This window comes from Tursiops truncatus, chromosome 4 (genome assembly GCF_011762595.2).
Source record: "Tursiops truncatus isolate mTurTru1 chromosome 4, mTurTru1.mat.Y, whole genome shotgun sequence".
NCBI classification, from domain to species: domain Eukaryota; kingdom Metazoa; phylum Chordata; class Mammalia; order Artiodactyla; family Delphinidae; genus Tursiops; species Tursiops truncatus.
This window is the reverse complement of record NC_047037.1, coordinates 74,171,018-74,195,635: the sequence shown is the minus strand read 5'-3', so window position 1 is coordinate 74,195,635 and position 24,618 is coordinate 74,171,018. Positions and strand designations below refer to the sequence as shown.

The following is a 24,618-nucleotide window of genomic DNA, read 5'->3' as shown; positions in this document are numbered from 1 at the left end:
TTCTTTTCTGTAATAAAAGCAATTATATGCTCATTCAGGAAAAATGGGAAAAATGACAAGAGTTTAAACACAAATTATATCTCATCATATCATCATCTAGACATAGTCAGTGTTGAAATTTAGATATTTTTAAAATAATGTAGTTAATCATAGAGTATATAAAACTTAAGTCCTGTTTTCCTTTTACTGTCATATCAGATACATTTTCCCAGGTCATGAAAAGCTCTTAGGAGCATTAAGACTGATCTTTCTAAAACTTAAATCCAATCATGTTACTTTCCTGCTTAAAATTCTCCCATCATTGGTCTTCGAAGGTAAAGTCTCTACTTTTTTCTTTTAATTGAAATATAGTTGATTTACAATCTTGTGTTAGTTTCAGGTGTTCAGCATAGTGATTTGGGTTTTTTGCAGATTATATGCTACACACAAGGCTTCTGATGATCTGATCTCTGCATCCTTCTCCAGCGTTGTCTGTTTCACTCCCTACTTCTTCTTTCCCTAGTACCCACTCCCCCCAACTCACATAACACACAGTTACTTGCTAATCCCCCTCTCCCCCTGCTTCACACTCTGTATCCTACCTATACCAGGTGGCCTTCAGCTTCCCAGGCTGCCCTGTGTAATTTCTCAACTTGATCCTTTAGTCACAGTGCTCCTCCTGCCTGGATCATCCTTCCATTGGTGTATCCAGTGAAATCCTTTCCATTTCTCAGTACTCAGTTCAAGCATTGCCTCTTCCATTAAGCCTTTCCCAACCCTCCCTATCCTATCATAGAGCTGCCTGCTCCTTTTTTTCATCCTCCCCATAGTACCCCTCCTACCTAGAAGAATGCCCACTGTAGCTTAGATTTTGGTGGGCAGGCAACCACGTCTTATCCGTCTTCATTTCTCCAGCACTTTGTAAATATTCAGCACATAGTAGAAGCACAATAAATATTTGCTTAAGTACAAACAAATCAGTCATAACACTGTGTAATAAATGCTGTTCAGGGGGTGTGGAAAGGGTGCATATAGGAGACCAGAGGAAGGGCATTTTCTGGGTATGTGGTCCAAGATCGAGCTGACAGGAAATGTGTTCATTTTTATTGTGGCAGTAGCCTTCCTCCGTACTTAATCTTCTTTTTTGAATCCTATTTGCATCTCTGTTCCCTGACATGGCACCAGCTATAGGAGCACCCATTTGCAACATTTGTTGCTTCCTCCTTTGCACACCTTTTCCTTTGTCTGCTGAGACTGCTGTGGCCCTGAGCGCCAGACAGGGCAGAAGTCCTCCCTGGGCAGCACAGCCCACCGCTCATCAACCAGCCATCACTTCCCATGTCCCCCAAGGAGCAGCACAGACAATTGCAGGTCACCCATAGTTGCCCTTGGCTGGAACCTCGTATCCCAACTCTAGCACAGGTAGCCAGGTTCTCAGAAGGAATCACTCTTGAATTATTATAAGTATTTATAGCCAATGCCATTATTTGAGACAGCTAACATACAGCTTAGCCAAACCCTATATTTCCCTCTACTTCCTCTCTCACTGCCTCTGCCTTCCTCAACTGCATCCCAGAGAGTCCTTCCCCAGAGATAACTTGGGCTTCTTTGCTCGTATAACAGGTCGGGCAAGAGGAGATGGAACATATCTCCCTGTGTGACACTTTGGACTCCTCAGATGTCCTTCATTCTGTAGAAGAGTTGAGAGTGGACCACGCCAAGAGGGATGGTCCACGGAAGGGCCTTGTAGCAGAGATGTAAGCCTGTTTCCCACGCCTTGCAGCCAGCACCCTGCCAGCCAGCAAGCTACAGAACAAAGACTAGAACAGGACAGTGGGGACAGTGGGAGGGGAGGTAAAAGGCATGTAATTGGATCAGTCTCCAGCTGGGTCCATCTGCCTGGGGAGCCTGTCTCTGGTGGTGGCACCAGGGGACATGTCACATGTCGTTGGAAAGCCTGTCTGTCCGGTGGCTTGTCAGACCTCGGCACCAAACACTCATTTCCTTAATAACTGGTTACAGATCCTGAATCCATAAATGTAGCTAAACTCTTCTTGACCTTTCTATATTTTTAGCCTAGGCTGCTTCTCTGCATGACAACGTCCGTGGTTGATTACTTGTTCTGTGAGATACCTTCATGTCAAGTTAAAAGCAGCTCTCTCTCTCGAGCTTGAAGACCCTGTCCTCTTAATGCTGGCTTCTAGTGTTGGTAACAAATTCATGTTTGGCCCTTGGCACAGGCCTTTGATCTGGGGATGGAGTGGGGGGAAAGAAGGTTGACATCTCAGCTTTAAGTTTTTCAGCCTCCAATTCTAGTAATCCCCACCTGTTCTCATATAATGGCCCCACTGGTCACCTCGTTCGCTTTTTGTTTTGTTTACCTGCGCTTTTCCTACACTCTATTCAGCCTCTGTTGAAATACAGCAGCTAAGTGAGTTTGTGACAGATACTCCAAGTGTGGGTTGTTTGAGACCATGCTGAAGCCTTTTGTTCCTACTACCTTTGGGGTCACTTCTTTTTTTTTTTTTTTTTGCGGTACGCGGGACTCTCACTGCCGTGGCCTCTCCCGTTGCGGAGCACAGGCTCCGGACGTGCAGGCTCAGCGGCCATGGCTCACGGGCCCAGCCGCTCCGCGGCACGTGGGATCTTCCCGGACCGGGGCACGAACCCGTGTCCCCTGCATCGGCAGGCAGACTCTCAACCACTGCGCCACCAGGGAAGCCCTGGGGGCACTTCTTGATCTTTGTGACTTTAACCTTAGGGCTGATGTTTTCAAAGACGGCTAAAGTAAAGCCTTTCCTTTTCCTACGACAGTGGCTGTAGGAGACAGTCGTTTTGTGTGGCTAGTTGGGATTACTCTCCCATATTTGTTTTCCATTTGCCCACCGTGACCTTGGTCTCCAGTCTTACTGTTTATCCACATGGTTTCTGCCAGTTTGCATAACGAAATGCTAAGCTGCGTGCTCTTTCTTCTACAGCACTTATAAAACTGTTAAGATTGACCCCATCTTTTAGCATCCTTATTGTTAATACTTCCATCCATGGGGGGCAGTGGGGGAATCCACCACTGTAGAGCATTTTAAATTTTTCAAGGGGTTGTACACCTATTGTCTCTGACTTTTCCTTAAAAATCTGTAGAAAAGAGAGACCCAACTTGAAAATGGAGAAAAACTGAAGCATGGAACAATTTTATCTGTCTCCCTTAAAATCATCCAGGGACTGGCAGATCTAGGATTAGAATCCTTTACCCTTAGCTCTTTCGAGAGTAACATATTAATCCCTTTAACTTGTTTCTTTTCTTTCTTTTTTTTTTTTTAAATTTATTTATTTTATTTATTTATTTTTGGGTACATTGGGTCTTTGTTGCGGCACGCGGGCTTTCTTTAGTCGTGGCGAGCCGGGGCTACTCTTCATTGCTGTGCGCGGGCTTCTCATTACGGTGGCTTCTCTTGCTGTGAAGCACAGGTCCTAGAGCGCATGGGCTTCAGTAGTCGTGGCGTGCAGGCTCACTAGTTGTGGCTCACAGGCTCTAGAGCGCAGGCTCAGTAGTTGTGGCACGTGGGCTTAGTTGCTCCGCAGCATGTGGCATCTTCCCGGCCCAGGGCTCAAACCCGTGTCCCCTGCATTGGCGGGCGGATTCTTAACCACTGCGCCACCAGGGAAGTGCCCCTTTAACTTGTTTCTTCGTCCTGCAGCACTTTAATTAAAAGAGATGAAAGGGATTAATAAATGAAAGAAAGCCCTTGGTAAGTAACCTTAGCAAAGATGTTTTTAGAAAAGGCTAAAGTCTGTTTACCTCTTCTTGTCTACATCTCATTGGCCTCTTCAAAGAAAATCGTAGCTGATTTAACAAACATGATTTTACTGAACAAATTCTCCTATCACTGCCCTCCCCTTGTCAATTCACATTTGGTGGTCCTACGAGTGAGGATTTTCTTTCCTCATTGCTTGTTTGGTGTAGAATTGCGACGATTAGCTTTACCTCTGGAGCTCTTACCCAGAGATCAATCACTTTGACGGTGTTCATTATGTTCGGGAAATTGGCGGCCCCTGACACCAAGTACATCCTAATTGCCTGAGAAGGTGGCGGCTCTGGGCTCCCTGCTGCAGGAAGATGGGAGTCTCTGGCCTCCTGGTACTTCACTGAAGTTCAGTGAGGACAGCCTTGGTTAGTAATCCACCAAGTTGGCTGTGGCTGGGCTGGGGGGGCACAAGGACTTCCAGACCACTTTCCCACGTTCACTTCTCTAAGGCTGTTCATTCTTCTCTTTTCAGAGTCTGGAAGGAGGCTCGTACCGGGGGAGCTTGAAAGACCCCACAGGCTGCCTGAATGAGGGCATGACCCCACCCACACCTCCTAGAAACCTGGAAGAAGAACAGAAAGCCAAGGCCCTGAGAGGCAGGATGTAAGTGCTTCCCCAGACTCCAGCCTGGTGCACGTGTGTGCAATGGACAAGGGACGGGGTCCTGTGCAGTTTGGGGAGAATTAAGGATTCCCCACACTGTGTTTCCATTGGCGCCATTCGTTCTAAGTAAAGGTGACCGGTCTATACAGTGTGACCTTGATCAACAACGGGCTGTTTGGCACTGACTTTAAGGATTTTCAGCTGAAATATTTTCTGTAAGATAAGGGCTATTACTGATGGTGTGGTTATAACCAAGTCTGTTAGAAATTTAAAACATGCTGATAAAAAACAAAACAACAAAGGTCAGGGAACTATGGGACCATTACTGTGGCTCCATATCAAAGACTCCATGTTAGAAAGTCTGACGGAGTTTCATCCGAGGAAACGTTTCCCCACATGTAGGAAAGTAACGTATAGGAAAAGGGAGCTGTTGGGCTACCATGCTGGGTTCTAGCTCCACCCCTTCTCCAGCGGTTTTTATTTAAAAAAAAAATTTTTATAGAGTAATATTTGTTTTTTGGGGGGGTTTTGTTAGCCCAATTTTTTTTAATTGAGATACAGTTGATGTACAATATTACGTAAGTTACAGGTGTACAACATAGTGATTCACAAACTTTAAACGTTATACTTCATTTATAGTTATTATAAAATATTGGCTATGTTTCCCTGTGCTATACAATATATCCTTGCTTATTTATTTTACACATAATAGTTTGTACTTCTTCATCCCCTACTACTATCTTGCCCCTCCCCCTTCCCTCTCCCCACTGGTAACCACTAGTTTGTTCTCTATATCTGTGAGTCTGTTTCCTTTTTGTTATATTCACTAGTTTTTTTTATTTTTTAGATTCCACATACAAGTGATATCATACAGTATTTGTCTTTCTCTGTCTGACTTATTTCACTGTGGGCTGAGTTCCAAGAGAACCTCTTTACTTTTAGAATGGTTAGGGGTAAATACAATTCACATTGGCAGTCCATTTCACAAGAACCCATATGTTTTGTGAGGTTTGAGTTATCTACCGTGATGTGAAGTCAATCTTCTATTACTTGATTCGATCAAGCAGATAGCAACACCATTACTGCAAAACTGCAGTCCCTCCGAAACTTCAGTTTTGTTGTTTAGGGTTTCACTCTGTGTTGCACGCAGAGCTGCTAACGAGTCTTGCACATAGCTTGATGTGTGAGAGATGGTAAGCACAGTGAGAATGGGATAGGCAGGCGGAAAAGGTCCCGCCCTGTTGCTAATTAGCCTGCCCTTCTGCCCCAAACTAGTCACTCCTTTAGCCTGGTCATAGACATGAAGATTAGCAAAAATAAAGGAGGCCAGGTCCTTCTGTTGCCTGCAGATAGACGAAGTGACCATTTATAACTGTTACCAAGGAAACATCATAGCTAGGGCCTGGCCCCAGAGCAGGGCTGTCACCTCCTAATGGAAATGAGCAAGTGTCATGTAAGTGCTCTGGTTCCATATTTACCCCCTTAACTTTATGGGTGCTCAGGGGGAACCCCAGGAATAGAATAGGGGTAAAGAAATACCATCCCCAAAGGGAAGTTTCTTAGGACTTGTACAAAGCTGCTTCTCCTTAGCTTTTCAGTTTTTACATAGATGAGGCAGGGTTGGAGCTGATGTTCCAGTCTTGTCAAGCCAAAGCAAAACTTATATCAGGAAGGTGAAAGCTTATATTAGGGAGGTAACCTTTAAGGTGACAGGTGTTCCTTGGCAAAGCTTATCTCTACTCTTGTAATAGGGCCTATGAACAGTCATTTAAGTCATTGTCTTGCTTCCAGACATGATATTGTCTAATTTTGCTCCAACAGGCAAAGGTTTGTTGCTTCTTTTACCCAATTCATTCATTTCTTCCCCCTCTTCTCACTCTCTCGCCCTCCTCCACATATTTTCACATCCTGCAGTGTCCCAAAAATCCAGGCATTAGAATGAGTCATTCCTTTTACTGTATATTGTCCTTATTCTGCTATACTTTATGGTCACGATGAAAGAGAGGATGTGAAGCTGGAGGCTGGGGGGGATAGAGAATTGAGACTCAATCCAGTAAGCCCTCAAAAGGTTTAACGAGAGCTCCATGGAGAGAAGATGTAAACAGACAGTTATTTGTCCAGGAGAAGAAAAAAGCCAAGAATGGACTTAATTGTCTTCAAGTTTTAGCCACTCATTTATTCAACAAATATTTGTTGAGCACCTGTTATGTACCAAGTGCTTGGCGTACACAGCAGTGAATAAAACAAACAATAACGACAAAAGAAAAGTCCATGCTCTCGTGACACGTTTACATTCTAATGGGAGAAATCATACAATAAACAAAATGTAAAATAAATCATGTAGTATGTTAGAAGCTGGAAGAAAAGAAAAAAGAGTAAGGGAGATCGGGAGTATGGATGAGGCCACGTTGCGGCTTTAAATGGTTCTGACCAAAGCGGTCTGCGCAAAGACCAGAAGCAGGTAAGGAACTAGCCTGTAGCCATGGAGGAAACGTATTCTCAACACAGGCAACAGCCAGTGCAAAGGCTGTAAGAGATTTTTCTGTGGAAGACCAGCCATTCCCTACCATTGTGAAGGATAGACGTCAGAAGTAGGTCTGACCTGTAGCTGGAAGAAGTTTAGTTGGACCAAAGAATAGCATTTACTTTGTAAATAACCTTTACTCATAAGAACTGAACATGAAAAAAATTGCTTTATTGTCAGTTCAGTTTATTTGACAATTGATTGTGTACTGCCTTGAGATGCATGTAGCATAAATCTTTTATGTACCTTTTCAGAATGTCTTTTAATGTGTCATTATCTCTCCAAGTGTTTTTCATCAGCTCTTCAAGGGAGGAGATGCTAGGTCCACTGGCAGCACCTAGTCTAATCCTCTTCCCTAGAGGCTGGAAAGCCCAGGACACACTTCAATGTCAGCAGGTAGCTTAGCACAGAAATACCACCCAGAGGCAGAGAGCTGGACTTCATCTCCAGAAGGCCCTTCTAGCCCCAAATTCCCACTCTAACTTTCCTGTGGTTTTTCTTCTACCACCTTCTTCCAAGTGGTAACTCGGACCATGCTAAAGATACATTTAAATGCTTTTATTTGGCGTTGCCAGTTCCTTCCTGTGGCCTGAAACACATAATTGTGTGTATCAGAGAGAGGGAGCTGGTTGGAAGTGCTGGGCATGCTGATAAAGAAGCCTGTGTTCCCCATCGCCCTGAGGCTCTAGGCCCGGGGATTCGGTGGCTTCTCTGTGCTGTATGGACAAGAATTTCAGAGGAATTGCTTCCTGGGTTCAGAACAGCTACTACCGTTGGGCTGGGGCCCCTCTTTGACATCCTAGAGCTTGACCCCTTCTGCCACTCGGGTCAAAAATGCAGTTGTATGGCTCCAGGCTAAACTCTTTCAAACTTAGATAATACAAATCAGACTCCATTAAGCTGCGTACACCTACCCTGCCCCTGTGCACAGCCATACGTGTTTTATGTCCAGCTCTTTACTGTCTGGACAGGAAGAAAGAAGTGTTTGGGTTTGACGCCTCAGGGACTCCAGAGAGCCAGTCTGAGTCGTTTAACCAGGCAGCGGGCGACAGTGAAAGAGCAGAGTCTTTGGACTCTTGTACAACTGGGTTCAAATCCCAGCTCTGCTTCTCACATTGTCATCTTGGGCGATACTGCCTCAGTATTTCCATCTACATAAACCAGGGCTTATAGTACTTACCTTCTCATAAGCTTGAGGAAAGCCAGATGAAGCAACTGGCACAAAAGCAAATGTTCTAAGAGGAAGAAATCATTAACAAGAAAGAAACCAAGAAAGTAAATGTCCTCATAGTGATTAAATCCCGCATCGGGTGGGGATGGGGATGTGGCCACACTGAAAGGGGTGATTAGGGAATCTTTCTGGCCTGGACGGGGGATTTTTGCAGGCCAGTTACCATGGGCGCCTACCTGAATGATTGTAGCTTCTGTATCTCAAACACTTCACTTGATGACAGTGTCTCTGAGGCCCAAAGGTTGCTTATCAGACAGATGTCTTTCTCTTCTTGTTAAGCAAAGAACAGAGCTGACACGAAGGAGGAAAAGCCTCCTGCTGATCCCTTGGCTTCGAAGCTTTCATAACTCAGTTTTGCCCAAGTGACTGTTATTCCTTCTGCCTTGTGTCTGTACAACTATTCAGTTGTAGGTGAGGGAGGAGGAAGCATAAGGAATAGGAAGACAGATGCTGGGTTGTGAGCATTGTTCTTCTGGCTGTTGCTGCCATCTGGGAAAGCCTTCTCAGCCCCGCTGCCCTCAGCTCCTGAGCAGCGGGGGCCTCTCATCCAGAGGGCACCAGCCAGCACCTCCCCCAGGGTGCCCAGCGTGGGTTTGGGTGGTCTTGTCATAGAGACGCCAAAGTAACTTTCCTGTGAACTTCAGTGTGAAGATTTCTTGCTTCACAGTGAAGAGGAACCCTCACTGTTCTTAATCTCCTGCTCAGGTTTGTCCTGAATGAACTGGTACAGACAGAGAAAGACTATGTGAAGGATCTGGGGATTGTGGTAGAGGTGAGTACATGGCTCAGGGCGGGTCTGTGGTCACCCAGCCAGTGGCATATTGGACCCTACCTGGGCCCTGTGGTGTTCTGTTTTGTTTTGTTTATTTTTTAATTTATTTATTTTTATTTACTTTTTGGCTGCATTGGGTCTTCGTTGCTGCGCGCGGGCTTTCTCTAGTTGCGGCGAGCGGGGGCTGCTCTTCGTTGCGGTGCGCGGGCTTCTCATTGCGGTGGCTTCTCTTGTTGTAGAGCACGGGCTCTAGGCGCGCGGGCTTCAGTAGTTGTGGCTTGTGGGCTCGGTAGTTGTGGCTTGTGGGCTCCAGAGCACAGGCTCAGTAGTTGTGGCACACGGGCTTAGTTGCTCCGCGGCATGTGGGATCTTCCTGGACCAGGGATCGAACCCATGTCCCCTGCATTGACAGGAGGATTCTTAACCACCGTGCCACCAGGGAAGTCCTGGCCCCATGGTGATTTAACTTGACAGTATGTATTTTACTCTCCCTGGGTATTTGTAGAGATGAAACTAAAAATGGTAGTAGATCAAATAGAATATGTAGGTAAGTTTTTTTCTTTTCCCCTTGAAATATTATAAGAGATTTAGAGGAGGGTAGGGCCCCAAATGTTGCAGCCTCTTAGTTAGACCTGAATCCATTTCACCTTGTTTTAGGTGACCAAGTTATTGTCTCCAGAGCTTTTCATTGGTATCTAACCAATATATATACTAGTTATAAATAAATAAATATATATATATATATATATATAAAACCATAAATATAAGAATATACAGACATATTCTTCACAGTTATGAGCCAGCATGGGCACTAAGCAAGTCAAGCAGGTCACTCTTAGTGAAACCTTGGGGCTTCCATGTTTCCCTAGTTTGCTACCAAGAGGACAAAGAAAAAACCACCAATAAGGCGAGATTGGCAGGTCCACAGTTAAAAGTCAACTTGATAGTAAATAGAACAGCTCTCTCCATAGGGGTTTACTTTAGGGGGATTTAGACACTTGGAGGAAAAAGTCTAAGAAACTAAATGGATAATTTAGATTCCCTAGAGCCCTGCTGTTAATCATCTTAAACGACAGGATGTGAAGTCTAAAAAGTGAATGCCTGATATCTGAATCACCTGCTGGTTCCTTACATTGGGTCTGTAAGCCCCCATCCTATGCAGTCTGCTGATTTAGGGGTTCGTATTTACCTGTCCTGAACCTTGGATACACAGACTAACCTGGCAGATAGAAGACTTGAATTCTAACTTGGGGAAAGTTATCCTCTGTTCCAAGGTGGGATGGGGGCAGCTAGAGTTGTAGCAGCCTCCATAAGCAGTCCAGCCTGGAAGTGGAAGGCTTGGGAATCTACAGACTGAGGTCCAGGGAAGTCAGACATCAGTGGTGTGACTTAGACAAATCCCATAATTCCCCATGCACTGGCTTTCTCATCTTTCGATGGGGATAAATGCTGGTACAACCTCAGAACCTGATTTTAAAACTGCGATAAGATTATATATGATAGCACTTTACAGAATCGAAAGTATTCACCTATTAAGACTTATTTCTAGGTCAAACACATCTAGTTTTAAGCCTTTAAAGACGTAATTAATTGGATTGGGAGATGGGAGAAGAACAGGCAACTGTTTCTTCTTTGTCCTGCTTTCTTACGGGGGCTGGAGACAAAGAAAGGGACCCAGAACTTCACAGAAGTTTTGTCTGTCCCTCTGCACAAGGGTGAAGTCCTGGTTGAGTGCGGAGAAACCACAGAAGCCCTTGGCCGCCTCCTCACACGCACTGGGGGCTTCACGGGGCTGCAGGGTGGGGCTTGGCCCAGAAAGCCTCCTCGTGAAAACGCTTTACTCACCGTTGCCTCCGCCCCGCAGGGCTTCATGAAGAGGATAGAAGAAAAGGGTGTCCCTGAGGACATGCGAGGAAAGGATAAAATCGTGTTTGGAAATATTCACCAGATTTATGATTGGCATAAGGAGTAAGTGCTACGTTGCCCTGAGGATCAGGGGGTCTTGGAATCCAGGACTCTCCTGTCCTCCCCCTGTGTCTGACCTTAGGGTGGGGTTTGGGGAGAGTCTTGTGTCATTCATCTCACCACTGAGAAATGATACAGTTCTGAAGAATGTGCCTTCCTTCTCTTCTCTCCATCCTTTTATAGTGTTTTCCTGGGTGAACTGGAAAAATGTATCCAGGAGCAAGACAGACTGGCACAGCTCTTTATTAAATATGTGAGTGTTGCCCTGCGGCCCCTCCGCTCCCCCTCCCACCATGCGCATTTGCATGCATTTTACTGTCCCTTCCCTCCTCTGCTCTCCCTCCTCATCCCTCTCTGAGCTGTTGGGGTCTTTTCTCTCTTTCCTGGCAGTTTGGAAGATGGGCTCTTGCCCACTGTGTTTTTCTCCTCTGTCCTGGATATTTAGCCTCTTTGGTGCGGCCCCAGAACATGGGCCACATCTTTGTCCTTTGTCTCTCCGCCCCTAGACCAGCTTAGCACTCTGAGATGGAGCGCGAGGCACAGCTGCCTGAGCGCCTTTCCCTCTGCCTTTGCAGGAGCGGAAGCTGCACATCTACGTGTGGTACTGCCAGAATAAGCCGCGCTCCGAGTACATCGTCGCCGAGTACGACGCCTACTTTGAGGTAAGCTGCTCGGGCCTGGCTGAACCACAGTGTGGGCAAGACGCTCAGGCCGGGACCACCCCATTCACAAACACCGGCCGTCATCCGTCCGCGCGTGGCCCCCTCACGGCACTGTCCATCCCGCAGGACAGGGAGGGCTGCCTCAACAGAGCCGTTAGCTTCTTGGCTAAGTTCTCGTTAGCTCCTCTCCTCTTCTAGAGCCCCCGTCGGCAGAACGACTCTGTAACGCAGAGCCCGCTGCAGAAGCTCCGGTCCCCCTTCCGTGACCCCGGAGCCCACTGCGCCCACGCTCTTCCTCACCGGGCCCTGGAGGCTGCTTGCTGAGGACCCTCAACAAGGGGCTCACAGCACCTTGTACGTAGCCTCTGTCCCGTTCCCCGAGGCCCGGCAAGCACCTAAAGTGTGTGTGCTGCCGCACCCTGGAGGCGTTTATTGTGCTGGAGGAGAGGCAACACCATCACCTGGAAAGAGCCCTTGCCTGAGTGTTTGCAGATCTGAGTTGAGGGCCCAGCCCGTAGGCTTGTGGTGTCCCAGGGGAAGCCCTTCATTTCTGATTTGGCCGTGGAGTGGGAGAGAGAACAGAACACCCCTGCCAGCTTGTCCCTGGGACTGGGTGTGACAGAGCTTGATAGGTAAGAAGGTGATGGTGAGATGTGCTTTGTCGTTAATAACAAAATGAGCTATTGTGTAGGCAATTCTACCCGTTGCGTGGTTTGAAGATTCTAAACCTTTATTGGCAAACATGAAGACCTGCCATCCTTGCCTTTGAACCCCTGTCCAGAGCACCCCAATCCTTTGGTTCCTTTTCCCCTGATGTAGCTCCCTTGTGTTCCAGGAGGTGAAACAGGAGATAAATGAAAGGCTGACACTTAGCGACTTCCTTATCAAGCCCATTCAGAGAATCACAAAGTATCAGCTGCTCCTCAAGGTAAGAGGGCTGTGAGCCCCGCCCAGGGCCAGAGCAGGGTCTTCATCAGGCTCTGAGTTAGGGAGCAGGTCAGCTCGAGGTTCTGTCTCCACCACACTAGTTGGGGGCATGTGTGGGTTTTTACCTTTTACCGGCTGGTTATTTGTGTCAGCTTTGCCCCTGCATAAATTGCATGCCTGTTGTTCCTTCCTTAAGGTTGGTGGTTATTTGATTTTCTTTTTTCCAAATCACTTTCTTACGTTGTTGCCATCACTGACTGGCTTGGTACCTTTAAAAACTAAAAAATAATAAGAGCATAAAATCAGAGTAGAACACACAGAGAAAGAAAAGGAAGGGCAAAGCCCTAGGAACCCTAGATGAGTAAAACCTAAAATTTGATCATTTTTTTACTTTTTAAAATCATGTAGTTTGACTTGTCTTACAGAAATATGAAGCAAATGAGAGATTTGACAGTCCTTTGTCCCTTTCCTCCTTGTCATCATTCCCCTTTTGTCCCTATTCACACACTTTCTCTCCCCTTCACCCCTGCCGCCCTTTTCCCATAGCTCTGAATCTTTGAATATTCCGGGGGTTTTCTCTGTGTGATTACATCCACCATGACTCCCAGCTTCATATCTCAGCGACTACAAAGCGTTGCCATCTCTGTGGGGAAGGAAAGTCTCCTGGGTGTCATCTTGGTTTTTACGATGCTACGTTTTTTATAGGGCCTTCTTTTCCTAACTGGTTTCACTCTCCCTGCTTCCCCCACTTGCTAGGACTTCCTGAGATACAGCGAGAAGGCTGGTTTGGAGTGTTCTGATATCGAGGTGAGTTTTCTGCTTGTAATGCTGGTGGCTCTTATGGGACAGTTATTGGATGTCTGCCCCTAAAGGGGAAAGATTGGCCCTGGAGGATGGGGAGTCCAGGCTGGCTCCTCTCAGACAGCAAAGAGCCCCTTGCAAACAGCTGCCCGGCAGGAGGTGTAGTGGCGAGTATTAAGGAGCACGTTGAACGTTTTTTGAGAATCCGGTCCAGGGCCAGACCAGAGCTTAGCCCTGCTCGTGTTCTCCTCGTAGCTCCCAGTGACATGTGGTGCGAAAGGGTGGTATTTTAACCCTCTAACATCCTGCAGAGATTGGGTGTTTCATCGTGCAGCTTTATCCATGAATCCAGGTACTGTTTGAGGCTGACATAGAAATTATTCCATTTTCACTCCCTCCCCCGTCCCCGAGGATTACTCCCTAAGTGAAGTCCTTAGAGACAATGTCACCATGGGGATTATTTTAAGCCAGGGAGGTTACAGACCATTCTGGCAGGTTATTTTAGGTTAAAACCTCTAGTATTTCACAAGCAAGGCTAAGCTGTTGCTTCGGCAGGCGGGGAGCAACAAAGAGAAAAAAGAAAATGCAAGAAGGAAAGCAAATGGATAAACGGAAGTGGGAAGGTTCGGAAAAGGATGGGCTGGTAGCATCCTCCCCGCGTGTGCTCACTGATTCACGTGGAGCCCCTGCACGGATGACCGACAGCCCCCAGCTTAGAACAGGAAAGCCCTCCCTCTTCTGAAGTGGACAGCAGGGACCAGTGTCCTTTCCTAGGATCAGGGAGCCCCCAGGAGGCCCCTGGCTTCCAGCATGGAACCGCCGAGCCCCCATCCCCACTGCTGCTCCCCGCCCTGACTGCTGTTGTTCTTTCCCACAGAAAGCAGTGGAGTTAATGTGCCTTGTTCCAAAACGCTGCAACGACATGATGAATCTGGGGCGCCTGCAGGGCTTTGAGGTGAGCCCTTAAGAAGGCTTCTTGGGCTTCCCTGGTGGCGCAGTGGTTGAGAGTCCGCCTGCCGATGCAGGGGACACGGGTTCGTGCCCCGGTCGGGGAAGATCCCACGTGCCGTGGAGCAGCTGGGCCCGTGAGCCATGGCCGCTGAGCCTGCGCGTCCGGAGCCTGTGCTCCGCAACGGGAGAGGCCGCAGCAGTGAGAGGCCCGCGTACTGCAAAGAAAAAAAAAAGAAGGCTTAGCCCTCTCCCTTCAGGGCAGCAGGAGCCCAGGCTTCCCTTTGAAGTCCTGTGCGCGTGTTCTCTGCCTCTCTCACTCACCACGTTTGCCCTTGTGCCCAGGCCCCTCCGGATCACAGGCCTGGAAGGTGCACCTGTTTAGGACCTCCAGCGATAGGGCAGCCAGAGGAAGTCGACCAAGCTGCAGTCAGGATTGCAAGGGGCTTGGAAAGACCCCAGATTCTTTATAGCTATGGACGTGCCGATGACCCCTTCCCTTTTCTTGCTTGCTTGAGAAATGCCGGGAATGTGAGGGAGAACAGGACTACGTGATGAGAGTAGAACCAGAGGGAAAATGGAACACTTTTTTTTGGAGAGGGTGGTTCTAGTAAACGGGTCTACATAGTGGCTGGCTTTTTAGCTAAATGAATGTTTAAAGCTCTAAAACATCACAGTGCTGTTCTTTGACAAGAAGAATCAAGTCTTGGGAGAAACAGCTAGACATACCCAGGGTTTGGATTTCCACAAATATGCTAGTCTGCTAGGGCTGCCATAACAAAGTACCACAGACTGGGTGGCTTGAGCAACAGCAATGTTATCATCTCACGTTTCCAGAAGTTAGAAGTCCGAGATCAAAGTGTAGGCAAGGGTGGTTCCTTCTGAGTGCTGTGAGGAAAGGGTCTGTCCAGGCCTCCCTCCTTGGCTTATAGATGGCCGTCTTCATGTTCACATGGCATTCTTCCTGTATTTTCACATCGCCTTCCTTCTGTACATATCTCTGTGTTCAAATTTCCCCTTTTTATAGAGACACCGATCATGTTTGATTAAGGCTCACCATAATGACCTCTCTTTAACTTGATTCCCTTTGTAAAGGCTCTGTCTTTTGATAAGGTCGCATTCTGAGGTGCTGGGGGTTAAGACTTCAACATCCAAATTGGAGAGGGGATTCAATTCAACCCATAACAGTGAACCTTAGAAGAGCAAATTGACTTTCCTGGTTTAAACTTAATAAGTGGCTGTTATTAATTTATATCCACACTTCTAACTAAACATAATCTGTTTTAAATATTAATACAATAAAACTGGAACTGATGCAGTTATTGACTGGTGCTTAGTTGTTGAGCCCCTTAGAGAAAGATGTGGATCTTCTAATCCTGTTTCCCAGTAATCCTGCAAGATTTCATTATTCATTTTTTTCCTCTGGCTAAACTAGAATAAAATAGACATAAGGCAGACTGGTATACGAGTAAAGTTAGGAAATGCTGTATTCAGGTTTGGGTTAATGCGTTGGATTCATGATGGTCTTGAGCCAAATTCTTCTGTCCTTTTTGCCCTTGCCGCCCATCCTGGTGTCCCTGTCTGATTTCCATTGATCTGTTGTGACCAGGAACTCTGTGGAGGGTCCTTTCTGCTGTTCATTTTTTCACAGGTTCTTGTTCTCCACAGTAGGCGTGAGGCATTCGAGAAGCAGGGTCATGCAGCAGAAATTCACCCCGAGTTCTCACACAGTGTTTCTTTAGTCACGCTAGATGACGTTGTACCTGTTCCCTTGGAATTATGCCAGATCTGAGCCTATTCTGAACAGAAGTAATTCCTTTTGCTCTTCATCCTTGACGTCCCTGTGTTTTTCTGAGCAGGAGTCTGACTTGGCTTTCTCTTGGTCTCTGGAGGAACTGGCCACTGACAGGAGGAGCAGCATCTGATGTACCTTCTGACCCAAGTCAGACTTCACAGGAACTGTGTTGTGCATGGTCGTGTGTCCACAGAAGGGTGGAATTATTTTCTCTTTTAAATCAAGCACCACCATCTCCTTTTTTCATCAAGCCCTAGAGAATATGCTTTGCATTCATTCCTTCAGCTAATTGGGAAGGACCATGAACGTACTTCCATTCCTTCCGAAGTCCGTGGCTTTGGGTCAGGGAGAAGTTAGCCCCTTCCCTTAGATTCTCTCCCTTTTAAATCCTCTAGCTTTCCCTTTGGCATTGACAGGGCTATAACTCATGGGTCAGGCTCTTATGTAATATTAATAGAGCTTTTAGGGCTGGTCACTGGCTTAATATTAACTTTGGACCAGGGTAGACATAAGCCTGTTTGGCTGTTGACCTGGACAGTAAGGAACCACATCCAAGCAGAGGGCAGGCGTTTCTCAGGAACATGAAAGGAAAATGGCCTGTGTGTTGGGTAATGTTTGGAACAAGGCGTCACATACAGAAAATAGCCCACATTTGCGCTAAAGGACAAAAGTTGTCACCTGAAAGTACAGTTCAGAGGAGGCCCTCTGGCCACTATCTCAGATGCCAGTGTCTTCTCGTTGCAGAACAGTAGAAAAAGCAATAGCATCCGTGAAGACTTGCCGGGTTAGGCCATATTCCCTTTGAAGATTTGACAGTGTTTCTGAAAATCTGGTTAGAACTGGCGAACCAGATAGGCTCCACCTCCTACCCTGAGTGTCAAGTGATCTGGCAACTGGAGGCATTGAAATATAGACACCTGTCGATAGTATCTCAACTGTACCTGCTGATCTGGAGCAGGAGACTTAAGACCTCAGAATTTCCCCATCCTGAAATAATAGAAGAGAGGAGCCTGACTCATCTGATTTCTTTTTGTGGTCCGGCCTCCATCACTTCCCTTGGCCCCAGGTTGGTTCTAGGTTCATGGCTAGCACCCCAGGTCCTGGCTGCAAGGGCCTCTCAGAGCTCCGAGGACAGAAAGGCCACTTCCAGCTCCAGCATCATCTACTTTCTGTTCTCCTTTTAATAAAAAAACAAGAGGGGCCAGCATATTTCCCAAACATCTTTTTAGCTAATAATTTTACCTGCCTCCTGGTGTTTTCCTGGAGCTGCTTCTTAGTGGTTCCATAGCCTCCTTTCCCTTCCCTTCAGGGCCCTGTGTGAACGGGAAGGTGGCCACAGTCTGCCCTCGATGTCTGGGTGGGCCCTGATTCAGTCTTACTAGAGCCTGAGGCTTTTGCTGTCAGGTCTGTTGTCCGTGTCCCCACAGAGGGAGGTTCTGTGACCTAGAGGGTTGTGGTCATCTCCCTGTCTCTCACTTACTTCACCGCAGTCCTTCTTTCCGTCAGGGCACCCTGACCGCTCAGGGCAAGCTGCTGCAGCAGGATACATTCTACGTGATTGAGCTGGATGCCGGCATGCAGTCGCGGACCAAGGAGAGGCGTGTGTTCCTCTTTGAGCAAATTGTCATCTTCAGTGAACTGCTCAGGAAGGGATCCCTCACCCCAGGCTACATGTTCAAACGGAGCATCAAGGTGAGGATCTAGGTGGGGATGAGAAGGGGCAAAGAAGAGTCACACTGGGGGAGCCACTTCCCTAAGACAGAGACACTGGCAAGAGTGAGGATCCAGAACGTTGAAGATCTTTCAGCCTGGTAACCTTCGGGATTGAAGGTTGATTATCTGTGAGAAAAAGTGACAGGCTCGGTGCCAGTCTCTAACATGATCCTGCAGGTTCTCCAAGATCATGTCGTTCACTCAAAGACAGAAACCAAAGTATTTAAGCTGTTAGATTCAGGGCACGTTTTTGGAAACATTTCCTGAAATAAAAACTTTGAGGAACTGTAATATGTTGTTGATTTTTCAAAACTGCTTAGTATGGAAAGGATCACCTTGGTTTCTTCCAGATGAATTACTTGGTCCTGGAGGAGAACGTGGACAGTGACCCCTGCAAGTTTGCACTCATGAACAGGGAGACTTCGGAGAGGGTCATCCTGCAAGCCGCCAACGCTGATATCCAGCAGGCCTGGGTGCAGGACATCAACCAAGTCTTAGAAACACAGCGAGACTTCTTAAATGGTGAGTGCCGGGTCTGGCTTCTTGCCGGGCCATTTTCAGGGGACCCCACACCTCTGAACCTCCTCGGGTCTGGGCTCCTGGTGAGTTATGAGCCCCGATCACATTTATTTATCACAAATAAATAAATTTATTTATCACAAACTGTCACATTTATTGACAGTTTGTTCTGGGAAGTTTCAAGGTATTATTGAAATTTAGAGTTAGCAATCACCTCTTTTGGGAGCAAAGGGGAATTTGAGTTGGTCTGCCAAACCCCAGGGTATCTCCAGATAACACTAGAGAGCCTTGTGAGATTACCAGGTATCAACTGTACTCCATGGTAAGGGATTTAACACAGTTGTGTTTCTTTTAAAACAAGTCAAAAGAGATTATGGAGCAGAATGCCTTGCCTTTTGAAGCTAGAACACGAGACTTCAAAGCAGTTACACACTTACACGGAGAGTATTTGGGGGCCATGCCCCAGGTCCCCCGACTGTAGAACAGTTTGGTGAAAAAAACTAAACTAAGTGATCTCTAGGGTTCTTTCTCATTCTAAAGAGTCTAAAATTAAACACCAGCCCGGTCCTGAGGGATAGTAATGAAAGCTGTATATAGTTCACAGTTTTTGAGTATACAACACTGAATTAATGCTTCTATGGATAAAATAATTTTAAGCAAAAACATGGGCATGTATAAAATACATTCATTGAATTGACTCTGTTGGGAATTTCTGATAGATTCCAAGCTGGAATGAGGTTTTTAAGTTCATCAGTTCAGGACAAAAGAAAAATAAGGTAGGACGATAAGTTGAAACCGGAAATGATTGAGTAACAATAATGGCTCCCATATATGGAGTCCTTTCTCTGTGCGAGGCACGATGCAAAGCATTTCACATGTGTTACCACACTTAATCCTCACATCAGTGTGGAAAGCTAAGTAATATCATCCTGTATTTTTCAGGTGAGGAAAAGGAGGCTCAGGGAGGTTAAGAAACCAGTCCAAAGTCACAAAAACAGTAGGTGCTAAAACAAGAACTGGAACCCAGAACTGTATAACTTGTATAACTTAAAATTAGGCTCTAACCCCAAAACTGCAGTATAGTTGCTAGTGGTAGGGCACACATTTGTCTATGAGTTCCCCAGCAAACAAAGCAAAAACACAGGACCAGGTATAAGACACCGTATCCCTCAGCCAGATGCAAACCCTACCTGAAGATGTACAGCTTTCCTGGTCCTAAGACCTAAGTTATGCAGACGGAGGCCCTCGAAGAGCACAGACTTCCTATGCAGCTTAGTTAAGAAGACATACTATTTTCAAACACTTTAGCGCAGTTATTGCGTACAATCAGTACCCCACTTCCATGAGATGGGTAATGATTCATCAGATCAGTTTGCTACGGCCTGCTTCACAGCTGTCTGCTCTCTGCTTCAAACTGGGAGCAGTACTTCTTCGGGCATAGTCAGTTATCCAGACTTGTACACGGTTCCAAGAGACCTTTTGCCTAATTATAGTGGATTATGGAGTTATTAATGAGCTAGGTTCTCTATACCTAAATATTTAATGCTCTCCAGGAGAAAGGCTGAGGCCTGGCAGCAGCCTATTCAGCACTTTGACACACTCAGAAGACAAGGATGTGACAATGGACTGGGGCCAGGCTTTTGCTTGTAGACACACATGCAGGCACCTCAGAGCCAACCTTTCCCTCCTGAGACCTCAAATAGAAAGGAAGTGTGGACTATATGTTGAGTCCTATTGAAGTATATACCTATTACTAGGGAAATATCCTTATAATGGAAAGTTCTCTGGGCCCCAGCTGTTAACCCAATTAAATATTTGTTACAGTGAACACTGACAGAAACAGCATAATCGGGCCTGCCTTGAAGTCACTGTTACAGAATTTGACCTGTATGGCTTTTGCCTGGCTGTACCTCTTTAGTACTAAGACCTTGGAACTTTATCATCTTAAACTCAGGAAAACAAAGCTTACCTCTTTCCTTTCAAAGCAGAGTTCCACTGACCACCACTTCTCCCAGCCTCCAAACCCAAGTTACCCTGGCTCCTTGCCATCTTTTCCCATCTAGGCTGTGTCAACCTCAGCTCCCTCTGGAGCGCTTGCCACACCGCACCCCTTCCGCGTTCCCATGGCTCTGCTCAGGTCCGGCCTCTCCCCTTCACTATCTCACGGCTCTTAATCAGCCTGGCCAGTCCCTCCCCTCACCCGCTGCAAGGTTAACATTCTTCAGGTGTACTCTGGTGCACCTGCACTGAAAACATGAACGTTGCCTTAATTCAGTCACTTTTCATGAACTTCAGAATTAAATCCAGACTCATTCACCTGCTTTCCAGATCTTTCACATCCTGGCACCTCCAACTTCCCTTACCTGTCTCATCTCCTTCCTCCACAGAGACCCATGGCTCTGTGCTCCAGGGAATCTGACTCCATCCTGTTGCCCAGACCCACTTCCCATTTGCTTCCACCCTGCAGAGCCTGCATGTCAGGGCCCGATGGCTGGCAGTTTCTGAAGCTCTTTACTACCACCCTACCCATCCCTGTGTCCACCCGTGCACACACGTACTACAGAGCCCTCTCTCCCTCCTTTTGCACCATTTCGGTTTTGCACTTTCATCACTTAGACAAAACTAAGAATAGTTCTCGGTAGATGATACATTCTTTAAAAACAGGGTAGTATCTTCCTCACGTATCCTCACTCTGCCTCACACAAAGCCTGACCTCTTAAGCCTCCAAAGCTTATGGGATTTCCAAAGCTGAGAGTAATGGTCTGCTCTTCCCTGCAGCCCTACAGTCGCCCATTGAATATCAGCGGAAAGAAAGGAACACAGCTGTGATGAGGTCCCAGCCTGCCAGGGTTCCCCAAGCCAGCCCCAGGCCTTACTCCTCCATCCCCGTGGGCTCCGAGAAGCCCCCAAAGGGCTCCAGCTGTAACCCGCCTCTGCCACCCCTGAAGATATCTACCTCCAATGGCAGTTCGGGGTTTGACTACCACCAGGCTGGGGACAAGTTTGAGGCCAGCAAGGTAAGTGACAGCCCACTACTGCCAGCCGCACCACTCTGAGGGTACAGCCTCTGGGCTTACTTTATAACGTAGCATCTTTTTATGCTGATCATTTTAGCAGGAAGAGCCCGCTAAATACAGCCTAATCTCAATGATTTCTCTTTCTTCCCCTGCAAATTGAGTGAGTTAAACCAGCTCCCTACCTCTCCACTACCCTCCTCCCCCGCCGTCCAGATACTCTGTGTTAAAGGGCTGTCGTCATCTGCAGAAACACTATACAAATATGGTAATGTTGGAGTGGCAATTATGATTTGTAGCAAATAGAGGAGTTGTGGTGTGGATCATCTAAAAGTCGCAGCTCTAGGGTTTGACATCTTGAAGACATTGCCCTTTCTAACGATGAGCTGCTGAAGCGAGCTCACGCCCATTGGCTGAAGCAGCAAGAGGATGTTGCCCATCAGTGTGTGAATGGGGGAAGCTAGCCTTGGATTAGACTAGCCGAGATAATCCACAATTCAAACATCGCCATGAGGAGAGTCATCAGTGTAACTGCAGATCCAGTCTACACGGCTGTTTTGACCCCACCAGGTAGTAGGAATGACAATGAATGGCAAAAGTGCTAGATCCCGAGTCAGGCGATCTGGTTTCTGTTCCAAATTATGCAGCTCAGAACTTTGCGACTTGCCCTAGAATCTCAGCAGTTTACGTAATCTCATCAGGCCTGTTTCCTCTAGAGCTCAATGGGTCTGTGAATGGGAACATCTTCATTTTTTACCTACATGTTCCCACCTTACAGTTTTATTTTTCTTACCCATATTATTAGATGATGTTGATTTTTTTTTTTTTTTTTTTTTTTTGCCACGCCACACAACTTGCAGAATCTTAGATCCCTGACCAGGGATTGAACCCGGGCCATGGCAGTGAAACCGCCAAGTCCTAACCACTGGACCGCCAGGGAACTCCTCATTTTTATTTTTTAATTAACTATTAATGTCTAAGTTCAGTTCTGTGTAAGAGTAACTATACTGACCTATTTTATCACATCAGCTGGAAATTATTTTTTCATCTTAAAAATCCCCTGCCCTTGTGAATAATTTGAAGTCCCATTAACTCACTGAAGAATTTCTGGCTCTCACCATGCTCTGTGAGGCAGCCAGGCATCTGTGGAAGTTACAAGTCTGTCTAGAAGCAGCTTCCCTGGTGCAGAGTCATGTGCAAAGGTCATGGAGGCAGGACCCTTCATATTAATGAATACAGGGGGACTGGAGTTCTCTTCCCACAGGAGTCGGGTCAGGGTAGGTCATGGCCTTGCCTTTGAATTGGGCAAATGTCTCATTGTTACTCCTGTCTCAAGGAGGGTCAGAATGTAGAGTAAGACCAATGCTTTTTCAAAAGGAAGAAAAACATGTATCAAAGAGTCTGTGTTCTTTTCTTTGGGGGATGGTGACCACTGACCTGACCTTTGCCCTGACCTCACTCTGCCCAGGTGCTTACGTATCCCTGTGTCTGTGCCACACGCTTCCTTCCAGCTGGAGGATGCTAGTGAGAAGATGCATGCTAAGGAGGGACTCCCAGGTGGAAGGCATGTTTATACCTTTACCTAAGGCTGGGCAGTATCTCCACCTTTTCACCCTCACTTATAATATTAATGAGACATTTTCATTATAAATTTTTCATTATAAATAAAATACATTTTCAGAGCCCGTTTATGAATATAATTCCATTTCTCAAGATAATCTTCTGCCTGCCATTTACCCTGCTAGCGGGAGGGCTGACTTTCAACCACACATTAGGATGCAGAGCAAGCCCATGTGAACCAGCCTTCCTGTGTCTGTGTCCCTCTTGCCCTTGTCTCCTGGCAGAGCGACCTGGGAGGCTGCAATGGGGTCTCATCCATGGCCGTGATCAAAGATTACTATGCACTGAAGGAGAACGAAATCTGTGTGAGCCAAGGTGAGGTGGTCCAGGTCCTTGCCATCAACCAGCAGAACATGTGCCTGGTGTACCAGCCCGCCAGCGACCACTCCCCCGCCGCCGAGGGCTGGGTCCCGGGCAACATCCTGGCACCCCTCACCAAAGCCACAGCAGCCGCAGAAAATAGTGACGGGAGCATCAAGTAAGTGCCTCGTTGGCTTCCCCGGGAGAGGAGTATGTGGATTAAAAAAAAATTCAAAACAAAGAACACAAAAATGCAAACACACGGTAGGGAATTACTGCTGCTTATTCTCGACAGTGCCACCAGCACCAAGGTTTGAGCGCTGGAACCACACGCAGCAGGGGGCAACCGGGCTGGAGTGTTCCGATTTTTTTTTTTTTTTTTTTTTTTTGGTGGTGGTGGTAACAGTGATGGTGTTTCTTTCCTTTTCATTTGTAATTTTCTGTTTGTTTTTTTTTTTCTTTTCTCCCCCCTCCTTGTTAAGAAAAGAACCCTACTGAAACCCTAGGGGACAAGAGGCATGCCTCCTGTTGCTCCATTTGACCCACCACAGGATTCACTGGACTGGACTTCTATTTATATTGTATTAAGTTACTGATATATATATATATATTTTTTTTGATTGACACCAAAAAATTACCTTAGCACAAATGCCAGACCTGTATAGGTCAGAGGCCTGCTGCTTCTCCCAGGAGAGAGGGAACTTTTTGGTTGTCTATGGCAATTCCTCTGTACAGATTGTAACTTTTTTTTTTTTTTGACTTTCCCCCTCCCCTGTCACTTTAATATATGTTCATGGTCATTTGTAAGATATTTCTTTTCCTTATTTTGGTTGCGAAGACCCTTCCAAACACATTCCTGTATAAAGTATTTTGCACTATTTAAAGAAACCCATATGGATGAGGTCAGGCTGTGCAATATAATGGAGAGTCACAATGTTCATCATTGTACCTGTAATGTAACTAATAATTTTAAATGTACTATTTTAAATATGTAAAATAAATTTTCACCATGAGCATGTTTTAATGAGGTTAAAGACTAGTTGACCCTTCTTCCTCAGTGCACTATTCTGGGACTTCGAAATGTACAAACGATTCTTCTTCTTTTTTCTTTAAGAGTTGGTTGAATGCATTGGCAGTTCTTTCCTACACAAGAAGTGCCTTTGTGGCCAGAGGTCCAACCCTAGCCTTCCCTGCTAAGCAGCCCATGTGTGTTCTCTCTAACCTCTGAGGTGAGGGATGATGCAGATGGGATGCTGTCCAACTGGGCGACCCTGAGGTGCTGACGTAAACCAGAGGCTAGAGTAGAAGGCGGTGGGCTGGCTTGCGGCCTCCACTGCTCTCCACGCCGTGTGGTCACCGGCGGCCGGGTGGAGGAGCTCCCGTGAGATATCTAAGCAGCAGCAGCAACAGAGCTGCGCCTCCTTGGAGCTTTCTCTAGCTCA

General features: G+C 46.6%; 1 protein-coding gene across 16 annotated transcripts in view; it reads left to right on the top strand.

The window, feature by feature from the left end:
* The window catches only part of KALRN (kalirin RhoGEF kinase), a 645,891-nt gene that overhangs the window by 579,433 nt on the left and 41,840 nt on the right, over positions 1-24,618 (top strand). For 12 of the 16 annotated variants that reach the window (XM_033855735.2, XM_073804132.1, XM_073804131.1 and 9 more), the window contains 12 exons: positions 4,255-4,385; positions 8,846-8,912; positions 10,777-10,880; positions 11,061-11,130; positions 11,453-11,539; positions 12,375-12,467; positions 13,223-13,273; positions 14,145-14,222; positions 17,517-17,702; positions 18,074-18,245; positions 21,021-21,259; positions 23,101-23,354. In XM_033855735.2, coding sequence (XP_033711626.1) covers positions 4,255-4,385; positions 8,846-8,912; positions 10,777-10,880; positions 11,061-11,130; positions 11,453-11,539; positions 12,375-12,467; positions 13,223-13,273; positions 14,145-14,222; positions 17,517-17,702; positions 18,074-18,245; positions 21,021-21,259; positions 23,101-23,354 — 1,532 coding nt within the window. Of the gene's footprint in view, positions 1-4,254; positions 4,386-8,845; positions 8,913-10,776; positions 10,881-11,060; positions 11,131-11,452; positions 11,540-12,374; positions 12,468-13,222; positions 13,274-14,144; positions 14,223-17,516; positions 17,703-18,073; positions 18,246-21,020; positions 21,260-23,100; positions 23,359-23,658; positions 24,205-24,618 lie in introns of those variants that run through there. The other 4 variants (XM_073804148.1, XM_073804147.1, XM_073804138.1 and 1 more) reach the window with 3 other exon arrangements.